This window comes from Ictidomys tridecemlineatus, chromosome 2 (assembly GCF_052094955.1).
Source record: "Ictidomys tridecemlineatus isolate mIctTri1 chromosome 2, mIctTri1.hap1, whole genome shotgun sequence".
NCBI classification, from domain to species: domain Eukaryota; kingdom Metazoa; phylum Chordata; class Mammalia; order Rodentia; family Sciuridae; genus Ictidomys; species Ictidomys tridecemlineatus.
The window spans coordinates 198,056,561-198,080,598 of record NC_135478.1 but is presented as its reverse complement, the minus strand read 5'-3'; the positions used below and the strand labels follow the sequence as shown (position 1 = coordinate 198,080,598).

At 33.2% G+C, this 24,038-nt stretch overlaps 1 protein-coding gene across 1 annotated transcript; it reads right to left on the bottom strand.

Moving 5' to 3' along the window:
- Window positions 1–269: 269 nt before the first annotated feature.
- On the bottom strand, window positions 270–20,825 carry Sem1 (SEM1 26S proteasome subunit). The gene is made up of 3 exons (XM_013361348.4): window positions 20,627–20,825; window positions 6,590–6,683; window positions 270–468 (listed from the first exon to the last, which is right to left on the bottom strand). The coding sequence occupies exons 1-3, from the start codon at window positions 20,700–20,702 to the stop codon at window positions 426–428; spliced, it is 213 nt and encodes a 70-aa protein (XP_013216802.1). The 5' UTR covers window positions 20,703–20,825; the 3' UTR covers window positions 270–425.
- Between the last annotated feature and the right edge of the window lie 3,213 nt (window positions 20,826–24,038).

The window sequence follows — 24,038 nt, the reverse complement described above, 5'->3', positions numbered from 1 at the left end:
ATGTCAGTGAATACTGCTTAAGCTATCAAAATATAGAATAATGTAATATGTAAGAGGTACTTCATAAAATTGAACTAACATTTAATTGATGTGGCTTAAGGAAGGTACTGGATTGGGAACCAGATAAATTCATTTAACTTGATTCTCAGTGAACCAATTTTTTTTTTTTTTCAGTTCATAATATGAAATTTTAATGTCTCAGTACAATAAGGTTCTGGAAAAAATCATGACTACAGTGAAAAAATCAAGAAGTCTGAACCAAATCAAGATTAGATCAAAACATTTATTTTTGTGTTACAAAAACAAAAATAAATTCAAGCAGATAATGAAATAAACGTTTTCTTAAAGTATTTCGTCCTTGGTTCTCTGTTCTAGAATTTAGTATACAGTTCAAGTGTAGGGTACTTCAGCACTTCTTTTAGATGCTATGAAGTCTCCATCTTATAACCATGTTTCTCTAGTTCAGCTCTGTAACAGAATACAAAGAACAACACATCAGTAGGCATTTTTCACAATAAATCAAAGAAACATGATAAGAAATAATACCATTAATAAATGAGTTAAAACGGGGCATTAGCTTAAAATATTACCAAATTGCTTTATTTTAGACCCTAAAAATAAACCTGTAAGAAGGAAATTGGATGTGGTCACATAATACTAATAAAATTTTGTTTCCATTAGTTAATTTTATCTCCCTTAATTTTCTTACATATCATTTATGGAGAAACATGAGATTTATTATTATCCTCTAAATACCTTCCAAATACCACACAAATATTCTGTTTCTAACAAATACTTAAAAATACATTTTTGTTTGCTTGTGTTTTGGTGGTGCTAGAGATTAAACTCAGGGACTCAAAAATGGTGAACTACATTCTTAGCTCCTTAAACAAATTCTTAGAATAATTAACCTATAATCATCATCATAAGTTGTATATACATGAGAATAAACACACTCCTTTCCATATTGACATATCATATCAATTGTTCTAACATAGGAGAAAATTAATCAAATTTAAGGGTGTGAGAATTTTCTGTATTATAAATGTCATAAAATGTTAGACTTTACTTTCCTAATATTAAATGTGAGTGAACATCTCAAGTTTAAATTGGTATAAATGAACACACATTAAAGAAACATTTTTTGTCATTTTATCTATTTATTTTTGGTAGCAGGGGATTGAACCCAGGGGCACTTAACTACTGAGCTACATTCCCAACCCTTTTTGAGACAGGATCTCACTAAATTGCTTAGGGCTTTGCTAAGTTGTTGAGGCTGGCTTTGAACTTGTGATCCTCCTGCCTCAGCCTTCTGAGCCACTGGGATTACAGGTGTGTGCCACCATGTCTGGCTTGTCATTTTAAATAATTTATCCAACGTGACATATTAGTCATAGAGAATATCAACTGCAATTGTTGATTATCCTTCTATAAAACATTTGCACAAAAAAAGTTAAATCCTATAATCAACTTTAATTATTTAAGTGACCATTCCAAATATTACCAGCAACTTTCCTACCACAATTCAGATTTTATAAAATTTTGTGATAAAATTATTGGAGGAACAGTCTGATATAACACTTTAAATGTAAAGTATGGTTAATATGTTCTATATCATTATATCCAGAAAGAAAAAAAATGTTATCTTGTGTAATATGGCTTAGATAATATTATATTGTCCAATGTAACCACAATGCAAAAAAACACATGGTTAAAATGAGTATAATATTTATTATTCATTTTCCAAAATTCCTTTACTTAAAAATTTTATAATACAAATGATGACCTTATTTCCATGAATTGTATTAAGACCAGAGATCATCAAATGATTGAACCTTGTCTTCTGCGTAGGTGTAGAGTATAGTGTGAGTGGGTGACATAAATGAGGAATTAGAAATCAAGAGCCCAGTGCAAGTCTCTAACGCTGGCCCTACTTTTGTGAAGTCTTAACTGAATTGCTTCATTTGGGCTCTTTCCCCTTCTATTAGGAAACTGAAGATTATAATATCTATTCTTTAATAGAATTAACATAAACACTAAGGTTGAAGGAAAAAGCTAAAGATTTCTATTTTTGCTCATCACAGAAAGCTCCTCAAATGTTTCCTACAAGATTCTTGTTATAATTCTAAAAGAAACATGATCATCTTTGAATTTTATATCATTCTAAAATGTAATATTTTTCTGACTTAAAATGGAAATAATTTTAAAACTCAATTAAGTTTTCTATTCCTTTTTAACAAGATCACTATCAGTTAATCACTTTCTCTTACTTTAATAACAACAAAGCCCTGGGAGTTCAACCTAAGACTTAAATAACAAGTACACAAAATGTATCCTTCAGGTTCATGTCTATCTGTCTTACTGATAGGAAGTGGTCATCAATTATATTTATAAAACTGTTTATGAACACAGATACTGAGAAAACCCTATAAATGAAATTCTTAGAGAATATGCAAAATTCTTTAAGAACTTAAAAGTATAACAAGCCAGAAGAAAAAAACATTGAGGTCACTAAGTATAAAACAAAAACACAGTAACAGCATGAGATTGCTGAATGAAAACATCCAACAGAGACCAAAAAAGGGGGGAAAGAAACCTGCACAACTGGAATATTATTGAACACACAGTGAATATAGACTATTTAAAAGACGAAGTAATAGCATTCCTTTTGCAAACCAAACATGAAAAAAGACTAATAACAACAACTGGGTTTTCAGCTTTATTACAGTGGCTATTTCTGATCATTCAGGAACTACGAATCTTCTTGGGATTTTCATATAAGGTGATAGAGGATTGGAAAAATCCTCATGATACAACCTATTTTTACTGATAGGTGAAGAAATTATATAAAGTCAGGAGGAGCAAAAAAATACAATGACTCTTATTTTTGGAGACAAAGATGACCTTATGCTATTTGTTTAAAGTCATCAGACTGAAAAAGGAAAAGGAACATGGAAAGTAGGCCTACTATATTGAGTTTTTGTTTAACATACACCATAAACATTTTACATATATTAACTAATTTATAATAAACCTATGAGTAAAGCAATAATTATTATCTGCATTTTATATCTGAGAAAAGTTAAGTCAAAGGAAATTTAAATAACTTGATCAGAGTCCATGTAACCATGTAGCTAAATAAGAGGCAGATCCAGCATAGGAAAATATAGACAGTGTGAATGAATCTAAAGTCTAAGCTGCCTCTCAAAGTTAGATGGGATTAGGGCTCAACAATGATAGAAAATAGTAAAATGTGTCCTTTACCATGATTCATGATACATTGAGGTTCTCCATGCATTTTACAAAGACCAAAAATAACATTGTTGTAGGAGACTTCTTAATTAAAACAAAAGTTTTAAAACAAAGATTATCTGTGTTATTTAATATAACAGTCATAGTGACTATTTAAATTAAAAATTTAGTTCATCATCTGTGCTAGCCAGATTTCATATACACAATAGCCATATGTGACTAGTAGCTTCTGTTCTAGATTGTGTAGCTCATAGAACAATCCATTATTATATATAAGTTCCCCTTAGTAGGGGGAAAAAACTCATTCAAATGGAGAAATAAAAACACTTTATCACTAGTGGTCATATCACAATTTATATACTTACGGAAATTAAAACAAAAGGCAAAAACACAACAGAGCAAATAGGAGCACCTGGAGGCATATTATAAAAATAGTAAGTCATAAAGAATAAGAATATATGGCTAATGTTTCTAAGCCAGTAAAAAAGGGCAAGAGGTGATAGTGATGAAAAATTCAATTACTGATACATTTACTATTAAAACCCCTTATCATAATATTCACCAGTCTTAAAATTTTTAAATGAAAGATGTTATTAAATGACTAATGAAAGACAGAAAAGAAACAAAATCTCATGATATATGATCTTTTTGAATGACAAAGGAAGAAAAAGTCATTTAGCCTCAAATTTTTAAATTTCTAGAAATTATCAGGAAAGAAAAACTGTTACATAATTAAGAACATAGAATACAGCTCAACAGCATTGGAAAGCATCAAAATAAGCATTCTAATAGGATAATATGACTCCAAATGGGAAGGTGCTTACTGTACAAGAAAAGTGGCAAGGCATTCTCTAATGTAGTTCAGTTTTAAAAGGATATAAAAACAAAGATTAATACAAAAAGAAGGCATCTAAACTCCTATATATAGAATAAACTCTAGTTCAGAATGGGTTGAGATTCATAAAAAGACCAAAAGGGCTATTTTAAGAGGCATATACTGATCAAAGAGAATGAGAAAGGATAGGTCCAAGGACCTATAATGTAATGTTAACAGATTTTAGAGAAAAAGCAAGACTGTTCAACAGCTATCATTCTTATTTTGTCCATAAAACTATAAAAGGAAAAACATCATTAAGACAAAATTGAAAACCAAAGTGCAATAACTCCAAACTGTATAAAAGTAGTTTATACTGGCAGAATAAAAAGATAAAATTAAAAACCTGAGTCAGCGATCTTTGAGAAATCATGGAGAACTATAAACATATTAGAATAACAGTGAAAAGTAAATTGTACTATTTCCAAAAAAGAGAAAAAAGAAATGGATAAATTTGTTATTAGTCTTCAGTAAAATTCTAAAGAGCCTTTAAAATGTAAGGGTTTTGAACCCATTAAAAAACAAAACAAAACAAAAAACTGCATTGCACAAAAAGCAATATTGTATCACTATTAAAAATAAATTTTAAACCAGGGAATGACCGTGCATGCCTATAATCCTAGAGACTTGTTACACAAGCGGAAGGATCACAAGTTTGAGGCCAGGCTTAACAATATAGTGAGACTCTGTTTCAAAATAAAAATCTCAAAAGGACTAAGGATGTGGCTCAATGGTAAAGCACCCTGGATTAAATTCCCAGTACCATAAATAAATTAATCAATCAATAGTTTTAAAAAATTAATTATAAAGTTATCTTACTTTCCTTTCAAATAAACAAGAGACCTTCTTTCTACATCTTGTTTTGAGCAAAGCATGTGACAGATTTAGATATCCTTATGGTCAAGACAGATAAATATAAGATGAATCAAAATTAAAATTAGAAAGAAAAGAAATGTCTATTCAACAAATGGTGTGAGGACAGCCAAATATATTCACATGCAAAAGAATGAGACTTCTACTTCATATCTTATATGAAAATTAACTCAAGATGAATTGTAGCTCTAAATGTAGCTAAAACTCTTTTGCAAGAAAACAGGGATAAATCCTCATTATCTTGAATTTGGCAATGAATTCTTAAATGGGACAGTCTTAAAAGCATCGAGTAACAAAAGAAAAAATAACTGGGCTTCATTAAAATGAAACACTTGTGCAAAGGACACTATGAAAAGACAACCCAACAGAAAAAAAGTATTTGCAGATCACACATCTTATAAAACTTGAGTACCAAGAATACAAAAGGAAGTCTTACAACTCAACAACAAATGACCCGATTTTAAAATGGGAAAATAATTTGAATAGACATTTCTCCAAAAATGGTCAATGGTCAATGCTAATGGTCAAGAAGCACACTAGAAGCTAAGTCATTTAGAGAAATAAAAATCAAAAGCACAATGAGGCCAGGTGCAGGGAGTATGGGGGTGGTGGTGCATGCCTGTAATCCCAGCAGCTTGGGAGGTTGGGGCAGGAGTATCATGAGTTCAAAGCTAGTCTCTGCAACCATGAGGTGCTAAACAAACTCAATGAGACCCTGTCTCTAAATAAAATACAAAAACAGGGCTGGCGGTGTGGCTCAGTGGTTGAATGCCCCTGAGTTCAATCCCCGGTATCAAGAAAATAAAAAGCACAACGAGATTCCACTTCACAGCTTTCACTTATAAGATGGCTGTAATTTTTTAAGAAATTAAAAACAACAAGTTTTTGTAGAACATTTGGAACATTCATACATTGTTAGCAGAAATGTAAATTATTCAGTCACTGTAGAAAACATTTTGGCAGTTCTTCAAAAAGTTAAACCTAGAATTACTATAAAACCCAATGATTCCACTTCTAGGTATATACCCTCCAAACATGAAAACAGATAAATACATGTATATCCATGCTCACAGCAGCCACTATTCATAAGAAATAAAAAGTAGAAAATTTCCAACAACTGATAAAAATCTATAAAATATGGCATATCTATACAATGGAATATTATTCCACCACAAAACAAAGTATTGATACATGCAATCATGTGGATGAATTTTAAAAACATTATGCTAAGTGAAAAAGATGAACACACAAGAACACACTGAATGATTCTATTTATATGAAATGTCCAGACTAGGCAAATCCATACAAATGGAAAACAGATTAGCAATTGGTAAGGGAGGGAGAACTATGCATAGTTACTGCTTAAGGAGTATGGTATTTTCTTTTGGGATACTAAAAGTACTAGAACTAAATAAACTAATGTGATGGTTGCCCAATATTGTCAATGTACTAAATGAACTGAATTATAAACCTCAAAGTTAATGTAATAAAGATTAAGCATCTTTTGAGAGGTCAATTATCTACATAAGTTATATATTCTATACTCAAAATTAATATCGAGCTATAATAAAAATCTCGCTTAAAACTTACCGTAACTGATTGGAGAAGTCATCCTCTACGTTGTCATCATCCCAATTATCCTCCCAGACATGTGCATCCTCATCTTCATCTAAACCAGCCCAGTCTAAAAACAGAAACAGATGTCAAATATCTTTCATACATTATTTACACAAAATGAAAACTTCAGAAAGTGTGTCACTTAACATTCTTAAAATTCAAAAACTGTTAATAACATTTCTATGAAAAATGGAAATCTTTCTCTTTAAATCTCAAAGTTTTTGCTTTTATTCTCTCAATTCTTAAAATTGCAGGTAATCCAAAAAAAATACTACTTGCCATGAAAACTTTTAATTTCAGAAGGATGCTTACTTCACTGATTTTTATTTTAACTCATTTTTATAAGGCCTATTTTACAATCTTTCAAAATCTTTCTTCCGTTTTGGTGGTAGGAGTGATTTAGATTAAGATTTCAACTTTTCTTCATAATGTTCAGAAAATACATATGTAAACTAACACCTTCAGGAATTCTAGGCTGTAAATAAGGAATATCTATTGGGAAAGTAACACTAAGAACACAGAAGTTTTCAACCACTAGGTACACAAGAAGAAAGGAATATCTATCTATAAGGTGGTTCTCCTATAACCTAATGTCTAGTTATTACTTCTGTATCAAAAACCAAGGCAGCAAGCTGGATGTGGCAGCATATACCCATAATCGCAATGACTCAGGAGGCTGAGGCAAGAGGATCTCAAGTTTGAGTCCAGCCTTAGTACCCTATCTCAAAAACTAAATAAAGGTTAAAGGTACAGTTTGGTAATAGAGCACCCCTGATTTAATCCTTAGTACCAAATAATAATAATAATAATAATAATAACAACCAGTGGGCACATAGGGAATTATAAGTTGTCTCCCAATATTCCTTTCCTTGTGCTCTTAAACACTAATTCTTTATAACAGAATGTCTGGATTTCGAACGCATTCCCAGTCCATGCCCTCCTCCCTCAGTGCTTCCCTAAATAATATATTTTTTTTAAGACTACATGTTTCATCTCCAAATCTGAATGCAGAACCCTCCTGTGAACACTATAATTCTACATACAATTGCTCACTGGACACAAATTCAACAGAACAAAAATTTAACTTTCTTCAGTTATCCTCACATGCAACCAATACACTTCCCTGGAAAAACACAGAAGCATTCCTTCAGTCTTACCATGTGCCAGGAAAGTCACCCCAAATATCCTTCTCTATCATGACCAGGTCTGGTCCATTTCATTCCGTAAATCATATTCAAATCTATTCCTGTCTATCCCCATTACCTCTGCTCTAAGTTAGACATTCACATCCTTTCTCACATACATACTGGCATATTCTAACAGGTCTTGCTTCTACTCTCTTGACTATGATAAAAATTTAGTTTCCAAGGCAATGTCACTATGTTCTCTTCATTTTAAATTTAAATCTTTAAATTTAAATCTTCAAAACAAAAGATTTTAGGCATATCCTGCTCTTCTTCCTCTTAGATGGATCAACTTGCTAAAATCTTGACATAGCTTTGTTTTACACCCCACCATCCTACAGTACTATTTGTTTTAAAATAAAGATTATTTTAAATTGTTTAACATTCAAATCCAGCAGGATAACTTCCTGATAGTTATGTGACTTGAGGTACTCTCTCATATGCATTCTTGAAAACTGTATGATAAAGAATAACCTATAAGATCTTCATTTTTATTTAGGCCCTAATTTTTTACCTCATGTTTTGAAACTGCTATGATTTTCTATTCATCTAGCACTTCATGTTGCTCCTCATCTGTCTAAGTGCCACTAGTTGACCTGATTTATACTTATCTTGAATTTAGTTTAAACAACATTCATTCATTCTCCCTTTGAATGAACCCTAGCTCCACTATTTAGTGGATTTCAGATCTGAGAAATGGAAAAAACAACATAAATCAGGGATTTATTTTTAATGCCAGAAAGCACATCAAATGGTGCAGAAACCAACTTAAAGGAATAACACATTGAATATTAAAAAAAAAAATCCATGAGTCTATAGCAATACTAAAGAGACAAAGAGAAGATAGGACTGTTCTTGTTTATACCTACTATAAATGTTAAGAGTGACAGAATTAGAAAATCACCATCTGCAAACTCTCAATGAAACTTAGGTAAAGATCAACAATGGATACTAAAATTATAGGGTGAAAAATGGTTGGGTAACAGGATAGACAGCTTACTCATTACAAAGGAAGAAATGGAAAGGCATAGTGGCCATAATCTTAACCAAGTGAGCTTAGTATCATTAATAACTGGGACAACTTGACACGAGTCCTTGATGTCATGTAATAAGAAACACTCATCACTTCTATAGTACTCTAACAAAGTTGTAACTGAATCTAATCATGAGAAAACCACAGGACCAGAAGGTGGGACTTACTACAAACTAGCTTGTTCAAATAAGTCAATGTCATAAAAAATGAAAAAACATCTAACAGCAACTGTTAGATTTAAAAGCACTGAAGTGATGTAACAATCAAATATAATACAAATATAATATGCAAATTAACTGACCACAGGGCTAGAGGAAAAGCAATAAGACTTCTAACAATTAGCAAAATCTAAATATGGACTGTGTATATTTGGATGATATTAATGATTTAATGTTATTTTCTTAATCATGATTGTGAAATAATTTTAGAGAAGAATGCTCTTAACTCTAAGCATTCATGCTAAAACATTTGAGTCAAGTGTCATTTTGTTAACAGCTTTCTTATATTTTATATATAAATCTATACATGTGTAAAACACTTATTATTGAATATATTTTCTAACATGAGAAAATAGGGCAAAGCATTAACAAAAATTCATGAATCTAGGTGTTAGTTGTCTTTAACTTTTCCATAATGTTAAGTTTCAAATTTTAAATATGGGGAAATTGGTTTAAAAAAAAAATCAGCCTGGAAACCACTCCCTCTGTTTTGTGTATCTCAACACTGATAATATTGTAAAATCATAATTATCAATCAATATATTTATGTTCATCACTACCATTTGAGTTTCTTCAGAATAATAATTCTATCTTATCTTTGGAATCCTAAATTATAAACAGTACCTAGCACATGCACAACATGGTTGTGAAAGATGGCTAAATCACAATTAACAATAAAATCAGATCTTGGAATATTTGTTTGACTCCTCTCCCCTCCAGTAATTATGAGTTATACACTCTAAGCCATTAGTTTCATATTAGTAGTTACCTATTAGAAACATAGCTATAAACATTTCAAAGTTAAAGGAAAAGTAACTAAATAACAAAAGGTATGATTTAGGCTTTTATTATTATATACACGTAGAGTTTGAGCTACGTGTATATAATAATATAAAAATGCCCATTTTTATAATATGGGCATTTTATTTCAGTTACATTATATATTTAACAAAAATTTTAAAAATGGGGTATCATCATCATCATTTAAAAACAGAAGTATCTCCATTTACCTGGTCTCCCAAGACAGAAAAGAAAAACTCTGGAAGCCCTTCAACTATCACAATCAATGATTTTTTTTTTTTTTTTTTTTTGTAACAGGGATTGAATTCAGGGGCACTGGACCACTGAGCCACATCTCTAGTCCTATTTTGTATTTTATTTAAAGACAGGGTCTCACCGAGTTGCTTAGCACCTTGCCATTGCTGAGACTGATTCTGAACTCTTCTCCTGTCCTGGCATTTCTATTTCAATGCATCCCCAGTTTCTCACCTCATCTCTGTTCTTACTGCTACTGTATCAATTTGAGATTATTCCTTTGTGTGGTCTTTTTTCTGTTCCAGTTTTATGTATACATGAGAGGAACATTAAGTAAAGACTATGGGGGTACAGCCCAAGATGAAATTTTAAATTAAGAAGGAGCCTTTGGGCCGGGGATGTGGCTGAAGCGGTAGCACGCTCGCCTGGCATGCGCGCGGCCCTGGGTTTGATCCTCAGCACCACGTACAAATAAAGATATTGTGTCCGCCGGAAAAAAAAAAAAAAAACTCTAAAATAAATATTAAAAAATTCTCTCTTTTTTAAAAAGGAGCCTTATATAAGACAGTAGATATATTTCTGTGCAACATTAAATCAACAAGATATTTTAATTTTTAAAGTTAAAAATGAATAAAGCATTTCAAATAATCTCAAATATATTCTTTTAATTTGCTTTAATAAGTTATACATGACAGCATAATGCATTTTGATTCACTGTACGCAAATGGAGCACAACTTTTCATTTCTCTGGTTGTATACAATGTAGAGATGATCATGCAGTGCAGTCAAACAGGTACCTAGGGTCATGATGTTCATCTCATTCCACCATCTTTCCTGCCCCCTCAAATTTATTTTTTCTTAAAAGAAATCTAGATTCTTGTGTGTCAAACTTGTAATGGCATTATTAATCCTTTAGCAAAATAGCATTTATGATATGAGTAGTTATGATACTTCCTGCTAATTTCCTCCACTCTTGCTATAACCTATAGCTCTGCAGCTAATAATTTTACTGGACAGCTCAGGATTATATGTTTTTAGTTTTAATAACACTAAAATTTTCCTATATAGAAAGTGCATTTTATATTGCCATTAGAGCAAAGTTTGGCTTTATACTTCAAGATTTTATAAAATGAAAGGACTTTCTGTCATACTCCTTTTGGGGGGGGGACTAGCACCCTTATCACTATCAGAAAACAGATAAGAAAATATTTTATAACATTTTTTCTACCATCATTTCCCAATCTCAAACCCCAGGTTTATATAAATATGCTACTTGGGTTCAACCTAGAAACAGGAAGTCTCCAAAAAGTATCTAAGGAGTCTTTATAAAGATATCTAAAGGAGTTTAATGTTCTAAAAATATTGAATAAAGACTATATTTACATTCTTGAGTAAAAGGGATGAGACAGTCAAGATAGGAACTGTTTTAAGATTCTAAGTCTAAACCACTACCAACTAAACAGGCTCCCCAAACTGTTAACTAGGTAACAGTTATATATATCATTACAGATGTTTCCCATCTGTAATGATATATAAAAAGTAAATGATCATGTCACAGATTAGAGTTTGAAATATATTTGACAATTTTCTGCTAACCTTATAGGTCTTTGAAAAAATACTGTAGAGCCTTAAATGTCTTTTGGAAACAATGAAATCATAGTGTCCCAGAAACTTTTAATCTAATCATGATCTTATTTTATTTTTTTGAAAAAAAAAAGCCGACTTCAATATTATTATTGATTTAAATGTCTCTGTGCTATTTTTATTTTTTTAATTATGAGAGAAAAAGAAACTTGCTAATTTGGACCCAAATGCCTCAGAAAATCACCAACAAGAAATATAACTGAAGTGGGGCACTGTGGTACAAGCCTGTAATCCCAGTGACCTGGAAGGCTGAAGCAAGAAGATCCCGATTTCAAACCCAGTCTCAGCAACTTAGCAAGGCCCTAAGCAACTCAGCGAGACCTTGTCTCTAATAAAATATATTTTAAAAAAAAAAGGGCTAAGGATGTGGTTCATTGGTTAAGCGCCTCTGGTACCAAAAAAGAAATACAACTGAGCAAATAACTTTTTTAATGAAGTGGCTACTTAATTTGAAAAAGTCAAAATTTTTAACAATATAGGAATGAGTGTCTTCTCTATTCTCTCCCATTCCTTTTCTTCCCTTTTAATATTGCTGCAATTTTTAGTTCATCAAGCTGAATTTCGATGGTTATTTGGCATATATATATAAAACATCTCTTCTTCCTTTAACAATAATCTGGTACTATTTTTTGACAGGAAAAGGAAAGAAATAGGTAAAAGTTGCATTCTAAAAAAAAAGAAACTGGCTCATGAAAGGGGGAAAAACACTGGGGAAGGTTTTAGGAAGAGTGCACACAAAATTATTTATAACAATAGCTCTACACTTATTTGGCATTATTATACAGTATGCTGTAACTATGATTCTATTATATGAAGGTAGAAATGCTATATTAAATTGTTCATTAATCATCTTATAAATGTGAATATACTTTTTAACCTTAATACCTATCCTTGGAATAAGATGCACTGTAGTCAAATAGTACCATACCATTCTTCCAATTGCCATAGATAAAGAACCAAGAAATAACTTTTCTTATGAGTGACCACTTATTAAGCATTTAAAGTTATTTAATAAGAACACTTATTATTAAGAAAGTAATGTTCATATTAAATCAGAATCTGTTATCTACTTTAGAGGGAAACTTTAAATATTCTTAATTTATTAACTAGGATCATGTACTGAATTTATTATATAAAAAGGTTAAGTGATGGTTTAACACATCCAACAATCCTCCATACTACACAAACATTACAATATGTGTAAATTATAATACCTCTAAACTCTAAGCAAGTGCATAACATAAAAAGTTATATGACTATTTTAACTACTAAAGTTAGGTGATATCTCATAATAATATCTAAATTTTGTTTTGATTTTCAGTTACAATATTGATAACCAAGTAATTTTATTTAATCACTCATTTTTACAGCCTTAGGTCCAGAAATAGCTTGTTAAAAAAAAAATGAACAAGATAGATGATCCCATGTCTAATGCCATCCTTCAATAAGTAAAGGACCTTATAAAATACATACTTTACCTTTAACACTAAATGCACTGCCAGAATTGTGATGATCAATTAAATAAGCACACCTGTGTTAGCTTCAAGGCGTTGGCCTTCCAGATGTGTATTGGTAAGAAAAAAAAAAAGTACCATATTTTAAAGTCAGATTGCAAATAACCAATAACAGACACCTAATATATGTTTCTAGTAATTCTAAATTATTTAAGACTTTTCTTCTAAACTTAGCTTTCTTCACATCTGCCAGTGAAAAATTACAACCGTGACTAGCTTTAAATTTCAAAAATCCAAGCTTACATACTTCATCTTAAGTATCACCTTGACCTCAACTTAAAAATATTTTAATACTCATCCCCACACTTTTCTTTTTCTTTTTTTTTTTTAGTTTTAGGTGGACACCATGTCTTTATTTTATTTTTATGTGGTGCTGAGAACCCAGTGCCTCATACATGCTAGGCAAACGCACCACTACTTGAGCCACATCCCCAGCCCCTCACACTTCTTAAAGGCAAGAAGTATAGCACTCTAGAGAAAAATACAGAGGAAATTCTAATTATTACAATAGGGTTACAAAAGTAAAATTCTATATCAATTTTCAGAAGCATCAATCTCTCGTTCTATAACAATAATGTTACTATAAATATAAACAAATCAACTTCCTTTAAATAAAAATGTGCACATATATGCAGAACATTAGATGAAGAGAAATACACTAAACCAAATACCATCATAGGAAAGCATAAGAGAACAACAGTTACAAACAGTTTTAATTACACTCATTAGTATGACAATAAAACCAAACCAAATCTGACCATTCTGAGATGAATTTATTCTTGTTTCTGCTTAAAGTATAAAGCATATTAGTTTTTTCTAAGATTTCATTTCTGCAAGTTATCCCAATGCAAACACACCTATACCTTACGTATCAAGTAACTATTTAGCAGCTGAGAAATCAATACTTAGTAAAGCACAACTGTACTACTATATTTTCTCTAGAAAGGACCAAATTGTCAGTGGGGAACTCAGAGTAGACAAGCAGAAACAAGTAATAAATGATGTTGCTACCAGGCCATTGGTAAGTTTTCAGTCATTGGTGGCAAACAATCTAAAACCAAGGCTAAAAATAACCTGCATAACCATTTATAATTATTTATGTGTATTTAAAAAATTCAAAACCAATTCTTTTTCATCAGTGAAAACATAATGTTTCCACATTTTTGGTTCTTTATTAATTAGTCCTTTTATTTTTAATTCAATAAAAATAACAAAAGCCCTTACTTTCATCTTTTCCATGCCTTTATACCTTAAACTCATCTGTTTCCTCATTCTAACCCTGCTTCACATTGTTCAATAGTATCCAATCTGCACTCTACCATCCTTATACTTAAGACATGCAAGTGCAAAATCATAACCCAATTTTCTTCTTATTCCCAACACACCATATGAGGCTAGATGCCTAAGGTCCATCAGTTCTACCTACCTTGTTATTCTTGTGCTACTACTCTCTTCACTTCATTCCTAATAATAACCTCAAATGAACCTTAGACCTCATCTGAATTATTTCAACAATTTGTTGACCAGTTTACTGGTCTGTGGTCTCTGATCTTTTCAAATTAATTCTGCTGGGTTAATGTTCCCTAAACAGCCTATTGCTGAAAGAAAACTCACATATCACTGTCAGAAGCAAAACAATCAAACAAACAAAATACTTCTTCCTTGTTTTGGAACCCCCCTTTCCTGGATTTCTATTTTACACAGCTTTGTTTCAATGATGCTACCTCACATAGTAAATAAATAGAAATAATTTCTCTTTCTTTTGAACTGCTGCTGCTGACTTTACATCAGATGTTTAACTTCCCCCTCCCAAACAAACACACATACACACAGAAGAAAACCAAAGTACTCAAAAGCCCGACAGATGAGACAGACAAATACAAAATTGCACTGGTTTAACTGGGTTGAGAAGGGAAAGATTTAGAGTCTCAATCCAGGATAACCATTTTCAAAATACTAAAGATCTTCAGTTGGTGTGAAAACCACTGATACTTATCTCCTCAGCACTTATATTATTTACTAATTTCAAAGAAATACATAGGGAGCCAAATTTGTTTCAGTATACCCTCTAGTTAACTGTGACCTCAGATGAGTTTTTTTTTTTCTTTCTTTCTTTCTTTTTTTCCATGTCCAGATATAAAATCTATACCTCAGAGAGCTGCTGTAAGGGTAAAATTATGTATTTAAAGCAATTAGTACCAACAAGTGGCAGCTAATATTCTCTCTGCATCCATCAGTACCAGATTTGTAAGAAACAAAAGGCCTAGCATGGTAGCACAAATCAATAATCCCAGCAGCTCAGGAGGCTGAGGCCCTAAGCGACTCAGTGAAACCCTGTCTCTAAATCAAATATAAAAAGCTTGGGATGTCGCTCAGTGGTTAAGCACCCCTGGGTTCAATCCCTGGCACGCGTGCAACACATACACACACATACACACACACACACACACACACACACACACACACACACACAAAGACCCAAATAGCCATCAAATGAATTAATCATTTATTATATACTAACTACTACACAAAGGAATTTAAGATATTAGAACAACGTGTTCTAGAATAAATACAATAATAGTTTGCCAAAACATTACAATAGAGCACACAACTAGAAAAAGACATTTGGTGAATTTTAAATACTTAAACTATGTAGTTTTAGAAATTTTTATTTTTTTCTCAATGTTCTCACAGTTCAATCACATCTTTCAATGAATAATCTTTAAATAACCAAGTAGTAATATCAAACACTATTTAAATCACAACCACTTGCTCATTCCACAGAACCACCAAAATAACTAATCAATTAAGTTTTTCAAAGAATTTTACTGCTTAATAACTCCCAACCATCAGAATCTAGATCTGGGGATTTTGCATTTTGATCTGTATGCATCCTAAACAATACATGCTATATACATACATATCTTATGTGTGTTTATACTATATGTATGAATAACTACACTATTGTTACTGTTTAAAGCACTTCTGGAAAAACATCTAATGGCAGTATTTCATTTTTTAACTTAGAATTTTCTAATACTAAAAAATTAATTATCAAATAACCTATAAGATCAACAAATTTAATTTTGGGTACACCCAAAATTAGTAATGGAAATGTCATAGATAGTTCAAATTCTAAATAAATACCAAACATCATGCAAATCCAAACTCCTAAGTACATTAAAAGAAAGAAGAAAAAGCACTAGTGTTTATTGAATACACACTTTGTACCAAACTCTATGTGAGGCACTTTATATATTTTACATATATCATTGTTATACTGAAGGTATCACACCAAAATTCAAATGCTGAAGCCAGCCCTTTCCCAGTGCAATGGTTTTTGGAAATGGACCTTTGACAGGTAATTAGGACTAGATGAGCCATGAAAGTGGGCCCCTCATGATAGAATTAGTGGTCTTGTAAGGGAGACACCAGAGAAATCATTTTTTCTCTCTCTCTTATGAGAGAACACAGAAAGATAACAGCCTTCTACAAGGCAGAAGAAAGAGAGCCCTTACCAGAAACTTTATTTGCTGACACCTTTCATCTTGGACTTCCCAGCCTTCACAATGAGGGAAAAAAAAAAAAAAAAAGTTTTGTTGTTTAAGCCACCCTATTTATATTATCTTGTTATGGAAGCCTAAGAAGATGAACACAATCACATAATTCTTTCATGACTCAAACATTATTATCCATAAATAACAGATAAAGAAACAGATTAAGTGGTAGTGATTCAAAGAAGAAATAAAATGATCAACCTCAAAGAAATCAATCCATATTAAAACAATGCAGTTTCTACCTGCATCCACCAGGTCGGCAATAACTCAAATGTGTAAGCATGCTTGAGAGAAAAAGTGAACTGTAGATAGAAATGTAAATTAGCATAATCCTTCTAAAAGGCAATTCAAGAATATATGTCAAAATTTAAAATGTGCCTGGTTCCAGATAATGTGTCAGAGCCCAAGCCAATCCGAGCATTCTGTGGAGGGCAGTATGGTGTGATGTGAAGAACCTGGAGAAGATGAAGAGGTCACCCACACTATATGAAAGGAAAAAGGGTGGCCTGGCGAATACTGAGACTAAGTAAGGTAAGGAGGGTGGCAAAAACTAAGTAAAGAGGAGGATAACCAAAGAGACAATATATTTAAGAAAATAGTAGCCAGGTTTCTCACCACCAAAGGAGGAGTTACAAAGATAAAAGGGGGGGCGGGGACCAGAATGAACCCTGTGATGCTGATATGAAATTAGAGATGACTGTGTGAACTCATGGTTTTATACATACACACCCACTTCTGTATATTCTCTAGTTTCTTCCACTTAAGATGGTTTGGAAGCAGGAATATCCTAAAAGCAGTGAGCATAACTGGCATCAAGATTTGTCTTCTAAATATCATTCTCTACTAAAAGGTAGTTGCTCTGCAGAAACAACTGATTGTAGGGCTGAAGCAGGGAAAGCAAGATTAGCTTGTAATACCTGTGTCAGAATGCTAGGAAATGCAGAAAGAATGAGGGGGACATGTCAAAGAGACACAGCTGACAGTTTGATGGGATTCCCTCATGTTCAAATGTACAATTATCCTATATAATGTACTTTCACAGAAGTAGCTAAGTAATTAACATGAGTCAATGAGCTAAGAGTTTATGAACAGATTTTGAACATAGGTCTGATCTACATTTATCATGCTTATTATTCCATAACCTGGGGTTCAAAAACTTTCTTCTTTCATACAATTACCAATAACAGACATTTAATAGGTACTTTGCCTTTCATGATGATGACTAGTTTTTTCTTTCAAAATTTTAATGACATGAATTCTCTCCATGTAACTAACGGAGATAATGTTAAATGTTTGGGATACTATTTATATGTCCACATTATAACATTTAATAATGGCAAAGTGCAAAGTCCCCTGTGGCACTAGTTAAACTGGCACAATATCTGAGTTGATATTGCTCCTGTCTATCTTCTATATGATTCTAAAGAACCCTTTTATTGATTATCTATTCCAGTTAGTATACAATGTTCAGATAAATAATTCTCAATGGCAATTCGTCCTTCTGCAAGACTGTCTATGCATGAGCACATATTCCTTTACTTCTACCCACTAGCATCCTAAACAATACATGCTATATACATACATATCTTATGTGTGTTTACACTATATATATGAATATAGTATAAACACACTAAATGCTGGCAGTTTTTTCATTCTCACCTGTCAAGTGAATGTGACATTGCAAAACATCCCCCTGGTATTTAGACCACTGTTTAAGATGTCCTGCTTTGGTAGGGACAAGTGAGAGAGCCTTAGTTATTCCAGAAAACTGGCAGCTTGTTGTTGTTAGGGGACCACCAGATTGTTGCCCACCTCAAAAAAAAAAAAAGACTCCCCAAAATAATAGTGTCTTATCCAGGAATATTTCAAAGGGGTCAGGGATACATGGGGAGGTAGATAGCATTCTATTCCTGATTTCTTCAGATAATACAGTAGTTTTACTGATTATAGAAAAATTAAAGAATTCTTTATAATAGCACTCTCTTGCAAATACTAGTGCTCCTTTGGCAAACTCAATTTCATTTTAAATATCCTAAAAAAGCAAAGCAAGACAATCTTGCTGGCACAGAAGAGAATAAAAGAATCTAAAGGACCACTTATTTTCTTTCCACTTTTACTTTCATCCTCTTCTAATTGTCAGAAAAAGGAAATTAATAAAAATACTATTACATTCTTTCAATTATCTGTCTGATATGAAAAAATATTCAAAGTTTCCAATATGGAGTACTTCAGTGTTAGGTCCCACTCTGCTACTAATGTAACTGTATGATGAAAACTGGAATCTTTAGGCTACTCTGCTCTCTGGTTCTAAAGCCCCCAAAATATCAATCATGCCCAAGACTTCGAATATCTCCCTAAAAAAGCCTTTTCTCAGTTTAACGAAATAGTCAAGAAGTTGGAGAATGCACTTCACAAATGTCCTAAACATGATTTTTTAAAACCTCTCCTGCTTAATGACCAATATATTACATACCCCCCTCCATTAGTGTGAGAAACTACCAATGTAACAGATTCAGAACAAATACTGGGAGGGGAAAAAAATAAAAGGAACATTTGCTCCTTTGTACCTTTAGATAATCATTCCAGATGTTATACTTAACAACAAAAAGAGCTAGTAAGAATAAACAATGAGGCCTCCACAAAAACATATCTTAATTTCCTTTTTAAAATAAAAATTCCCTTTCTTTAAAATCCCTAAATTGACATTCTACCAAATACATTCTTATCTAGGATAAGATGTAGCAACAACACTTCCCAAAGTTGGACAATGAATTAGTTAAACCATGAATACACAATTTCAATAACAATTTTTATGTGACAGACTCTAAACTACAAGTTATTCCAGAGAGCAACCACAATTCTCTTCTTATCACCTCCAGAAAGCCTACATAATAGTAACCTCCTTTTCTTATAATATAAATATATGGAAATCCTACTCATAACCATTAGCCAATAAAGAAGCCAATTTTTAAAACCTAACTGGCAAAAACAATCTAGCAAGTAGAAGGTGTAATAGCTTTAGTTTGAACAGGTCAATTCCAGGTTGATCATTTCCAGCCAGTTAGGAGACACTGGGCCTGTTCCTTAATGGTTCCAGGGTTTTATTTCCTTAGCTGAAGAAGATGACAATACCAGTATCATCCTCCTATATTTGTGAAAAATGGAGTGTTAATACAAGCACAGCATTTATGTTTCTGCGAACACAGCAGCCACTCAATATTGACTATATGCTATTACCTACAATGAGAGAAATAAAGTTCCTCTTTAGTTTTGAAGTTAATAAAATTGTGTAGGTTTTAGGGCCTTAGAAAGCCTAAACGTTTCTCAGGTCAAAGAGACCAAAACTGACGAGGAACAGGAGTAAAGCAATAACACGTACTATGCACCCAACACATGGTCCTGAAATCCTACCTAACAGGCTTCATTTGTAACGTCCTAACAGTAAGTAACAATGACAAGACTAGGGACAACAATTTAATTTCGGAAAAGTTTAAAGCCACAGGAAGGCTGTTAAACCAAAGGAAAATGGGTTCTTATATGAACGAGGTGGTGGTAACCAAGATGAAAAGTAAAGGACCCAACCATCCCAGACCCCGGGTGAGAGGCCTAGCTTCACCGCGGTTCCTCCCATGGAGGAAGCAAAATCAGTGGGCCTCGCCGCTAAGTCCTATCGTGACACCCCATGCCCGAAGCCGTGGCACACGGCAGGTCGCGCGTCAGGGGCTCCAGTGCCGGCCGCGGCGTCCCCGAGTCAGGCCCAGGATCCCGATAGACGCCTGAGTCACCGTCCGCGCGGCCTAAAAGCCGGCGCACTCAGCCGGTTACCTTCGGCGGGGAACTCCTCGAACTCGTCGTCCTCCTCTAGGAGACCCAAGTCTACCGGCTGTTTTTTCTCTGACATCGCGACCCTCCAAGCCCAATACCGCCCAAAGCGGTATGAAACTTGGAACCCTCACTCCTCAACGGCCGTCGCTACCGCCGCTGTCGACGCCGGCGCTACCACAGAGACTCGGGGAAAGAGCTACGAGGCCAGCGCGAGGGATGCTGGGATACCGGAGGTCCTCCCAGCGCTTCCTGCGGGTTTAGCTGGGCTTCCGATTTAGGTAGATTCTTTTTGTTTTTACTATCTTATTCGGACTCGGAATTGACCAAGTGGACACCAGTGTAGATTTCCCTGGTTGGAAAAGATTCAAAATGTGTAAAAAGTATTAAACACCTTTACTTAGTTTACGACTTAGGAATTCTGTAAAGATGTAGAACGACTGCTAACATTCATCAGCCTTCCAAGTGCCGGACCCTTAAGGTGCATTACTGCGGTCTTTGAACCAATCCCCTAAACTTGGCGTTAAGTATCTCCGCTTCACAGAACACTCAGGTTCAAAAAGGAACAGTCGCTCAGGTAGTGCTAGGAAATCCAAATGCAAATCTCTTTGCCTGACTCCAATCTCCAAACTTGGGGATTACTTCGTGGCAAATGGCCTATTAATAGAGTTTGTGGGTGTGTGTAGAACTCTAGTTTGAAGATTATTATAAAACAATAAGTAAAAATGGATACGGTCTAGCATTTTATACTGTTCCAAATGTGTCATTTGGAACTTTTTTAGTATCATTTTGAATATGGTGTTGAACTGTCTGGAACTCCGTATTTAACAAGAGAATTTATGGATGAATATGAAATATATATGTAGATTTTTTAAAAAAAATTTTAGCTGCATATGGACACAATGTCAATTTATTTTTATGTGGTGCTGAGGACCGAACCCAGTGCCTCACTCGTGCTGGGCAAGCACTCTACCACAAGCCACAACCCCAGCCACAACCCCAGATAGATATTTTGTAAACTTTGGTACACAATTAAAAAAAAAAAAGTTTAAATCCTATTTCTTCATTCAATAACTAGTTTATACCATTTACCAGGCATGGTTTATCAGTATCAAACATGTATAGACAAGGTCCTTTTCCTCAAGGAGTTCATATTCTTTCTTTTCAGAGACTTTTAAACATAAATGATAATGAAACAGTAATCCATTTGAATCTCCATCTTAAAATAAAATTACAGGAGAAATGAACAGAGTGTATGGGATAAAAGAGAGTGAATCAACTAAAGAACAAATTTGGATGAGAACTACAATTAAGACATAATTTTTTGAAAAGTAACCTTACCTTTATAATACTATATTGATTTCTGAAAATATTGGTATCTCACTACAAAAGAAAAAGATAAGTATGAGAGGGATTGCATATTTTAATAACCTAATTTAACCATTTCATAATATTTCAGAACATTGTGTTTTATACCATAAATATACAGGTAGTCTCTGACTTGATGGTTCAAATTAATGATTTTCAACTTTATGATTATGTTAAAGTGAGATGCATTCAGTAGAAATCATGCTGTGAGATTTGAATTTTGGCCTTTTCCTGGACTATCAATGTGTAGTAAGATGCTGTCCTGCTTACTGGGCAATGACAACAAGCCACACTTGCCAGTCCAACAATTGTACTGGTTCCTAAATTCCGGACTGCTGAAATTACTTCTCATTTTAATTATTGTGGCAAATGGAAAAACTTTGGAAAATGATAGATATTAAAGTGTGAGAGGCATTATTGCTTAGTTAAATTAAGCATATAAGAATATGTATTTGTAGAGAGCAATATAAAAATCTAGGCCCAATTCCTTCTAAAGAGTGGACAAATTAACTTCTCTGTAGTATATTTTGGTGTTTGCAGTTCCAGAGTTAAGATTAAATGAGATTATCATAACATATCTATCTCAATGCCTGCTTGGTAACTATTAAGAGATCAATACATGATAACTGCCATTAAATAAGTGATTTATATTTTTTAAAATCTCAAATCCTTCCTACCAATCCTAAAAGTCCAAGTGTGGTTTTGGTTCCTTGATGCAATCTTGTTGATATTTTCTGAGGAAGTTAGTCCCTCCCCACTCTAATAATAAATTAATAATAATTTGTATTTAGTATTTACTTTGTATTAGGTACTGGGTGTTTGTGTATTTACTCAATTAATCCTCTGCACATCAGCCCTATTAAGTGAATACAATTAAAACCTTTTTTATACTGGAAAGAACTGAACAATAGAGAGCTTGGTTATGTAGCCAACATCAAATGCTAACAAGTGGTGGAGTTATTATATTCTAACAGCTTTCCTAAAGGATAGAAAACAAACCCAATATGGAAAGAGGCAGAATTTTGTCCCAATAACACCAGCCTTCTTAGCCACTGGGATTATACATGTGTGCCTCCATGCCCAACCTAAAACTATTATGAGAAGTATTTGTGGTCAAAATTTGTATTTACTTACATATATAATGTCTGTAATTGATCAGTTTTAACTTTACAGTTAGGAAATCAAGTTAGCAGCATATTTTATAGTTTTTTGTCACAAGTAAATCTGTTTTATTACTGAAAGTTTCATTGGACATTCACATGATGTTAATTACATCACAGGTACCTACATACATCCTTAAATTTGGAATAGACCATTTAGTCATCAGGAAGAATGGAACACATCAGATTTACTTTTTTGTCTCTATGTCTATCCAAGGAAAAGTGATGAGAAGCTGTTAAATAGTCTATGTGTTGAGGACAAAGTGATATCAAAAGTATCTTCAATTTGATTTCAGGAGGGTAAAGCTAATTAGCCATAAAGTTTTATGAAAACTGACCTACACCACAATTCCTCTGACCTCCTTTCAGAATATGTAAAAAGCTTGGACTTCAGAGTCACCTAGGTTGTGTGCTCCAAGAACATTTCCTTTTTTGCCTCAGTTTTCCAATCTTTAAAGTAGAATAATAAAATTGCCTTCCTCATAAGGTTACTGTGAGTATTAAATTAGGAAAACCCTCAGAATGGTGACCTGCATATGATGGAACACAATAATTGTAGTTGAAGTGGAAAGAGAATGATAATACTTATTTCCACTCTGCAGCAATGCATAAAATTCTTCAAACTTAGAAGGGAAGTTGACTGTTTTCAACAGTGTTGATTCTTGTTGTCAAGAAGTACTGAACATTTGTTATGGTGAATACTATAGCTACCTTTTTATTTGCATAGTGGAATCCCCAGAACACATTTGTTGTTGCCTCTTTCTGAGTCTCCAAAGGACAGGTTCTCAATGAGATTATATCCATAAAACTGGTCAGCAGAACACTTTTTGAAAACCTATTTCCCTCACTAGATCAGAATTTAGGCAGCTGTCAGTGTTACCATCAGA

Bases quoted from the DNA above. Each gene is read 5' to 3' on its own strand.
- Sem1 (XM_013361348.4), bottom strand. From the start codon at position 20,702: ATGTCAGAGAAAAAACAGCCGGTAGACTTGGGTCTCCTAGAGGAGGAC. The intron at 6,684-20,626 runs GTAACCGGCTGA...TTCTGTTTTTAG, and splicing joins CGAGGAGTTCCCCGCCGAAG to ACTGGGCTGGTTTAGATGAA. The intron at 469-6,589 runs GTAAGTTTTAAG...ATTCTGTTACAG, and splicing joins GACTTCTCCAATCAGTTACG to AGCTGAACTAGAGAAACATG.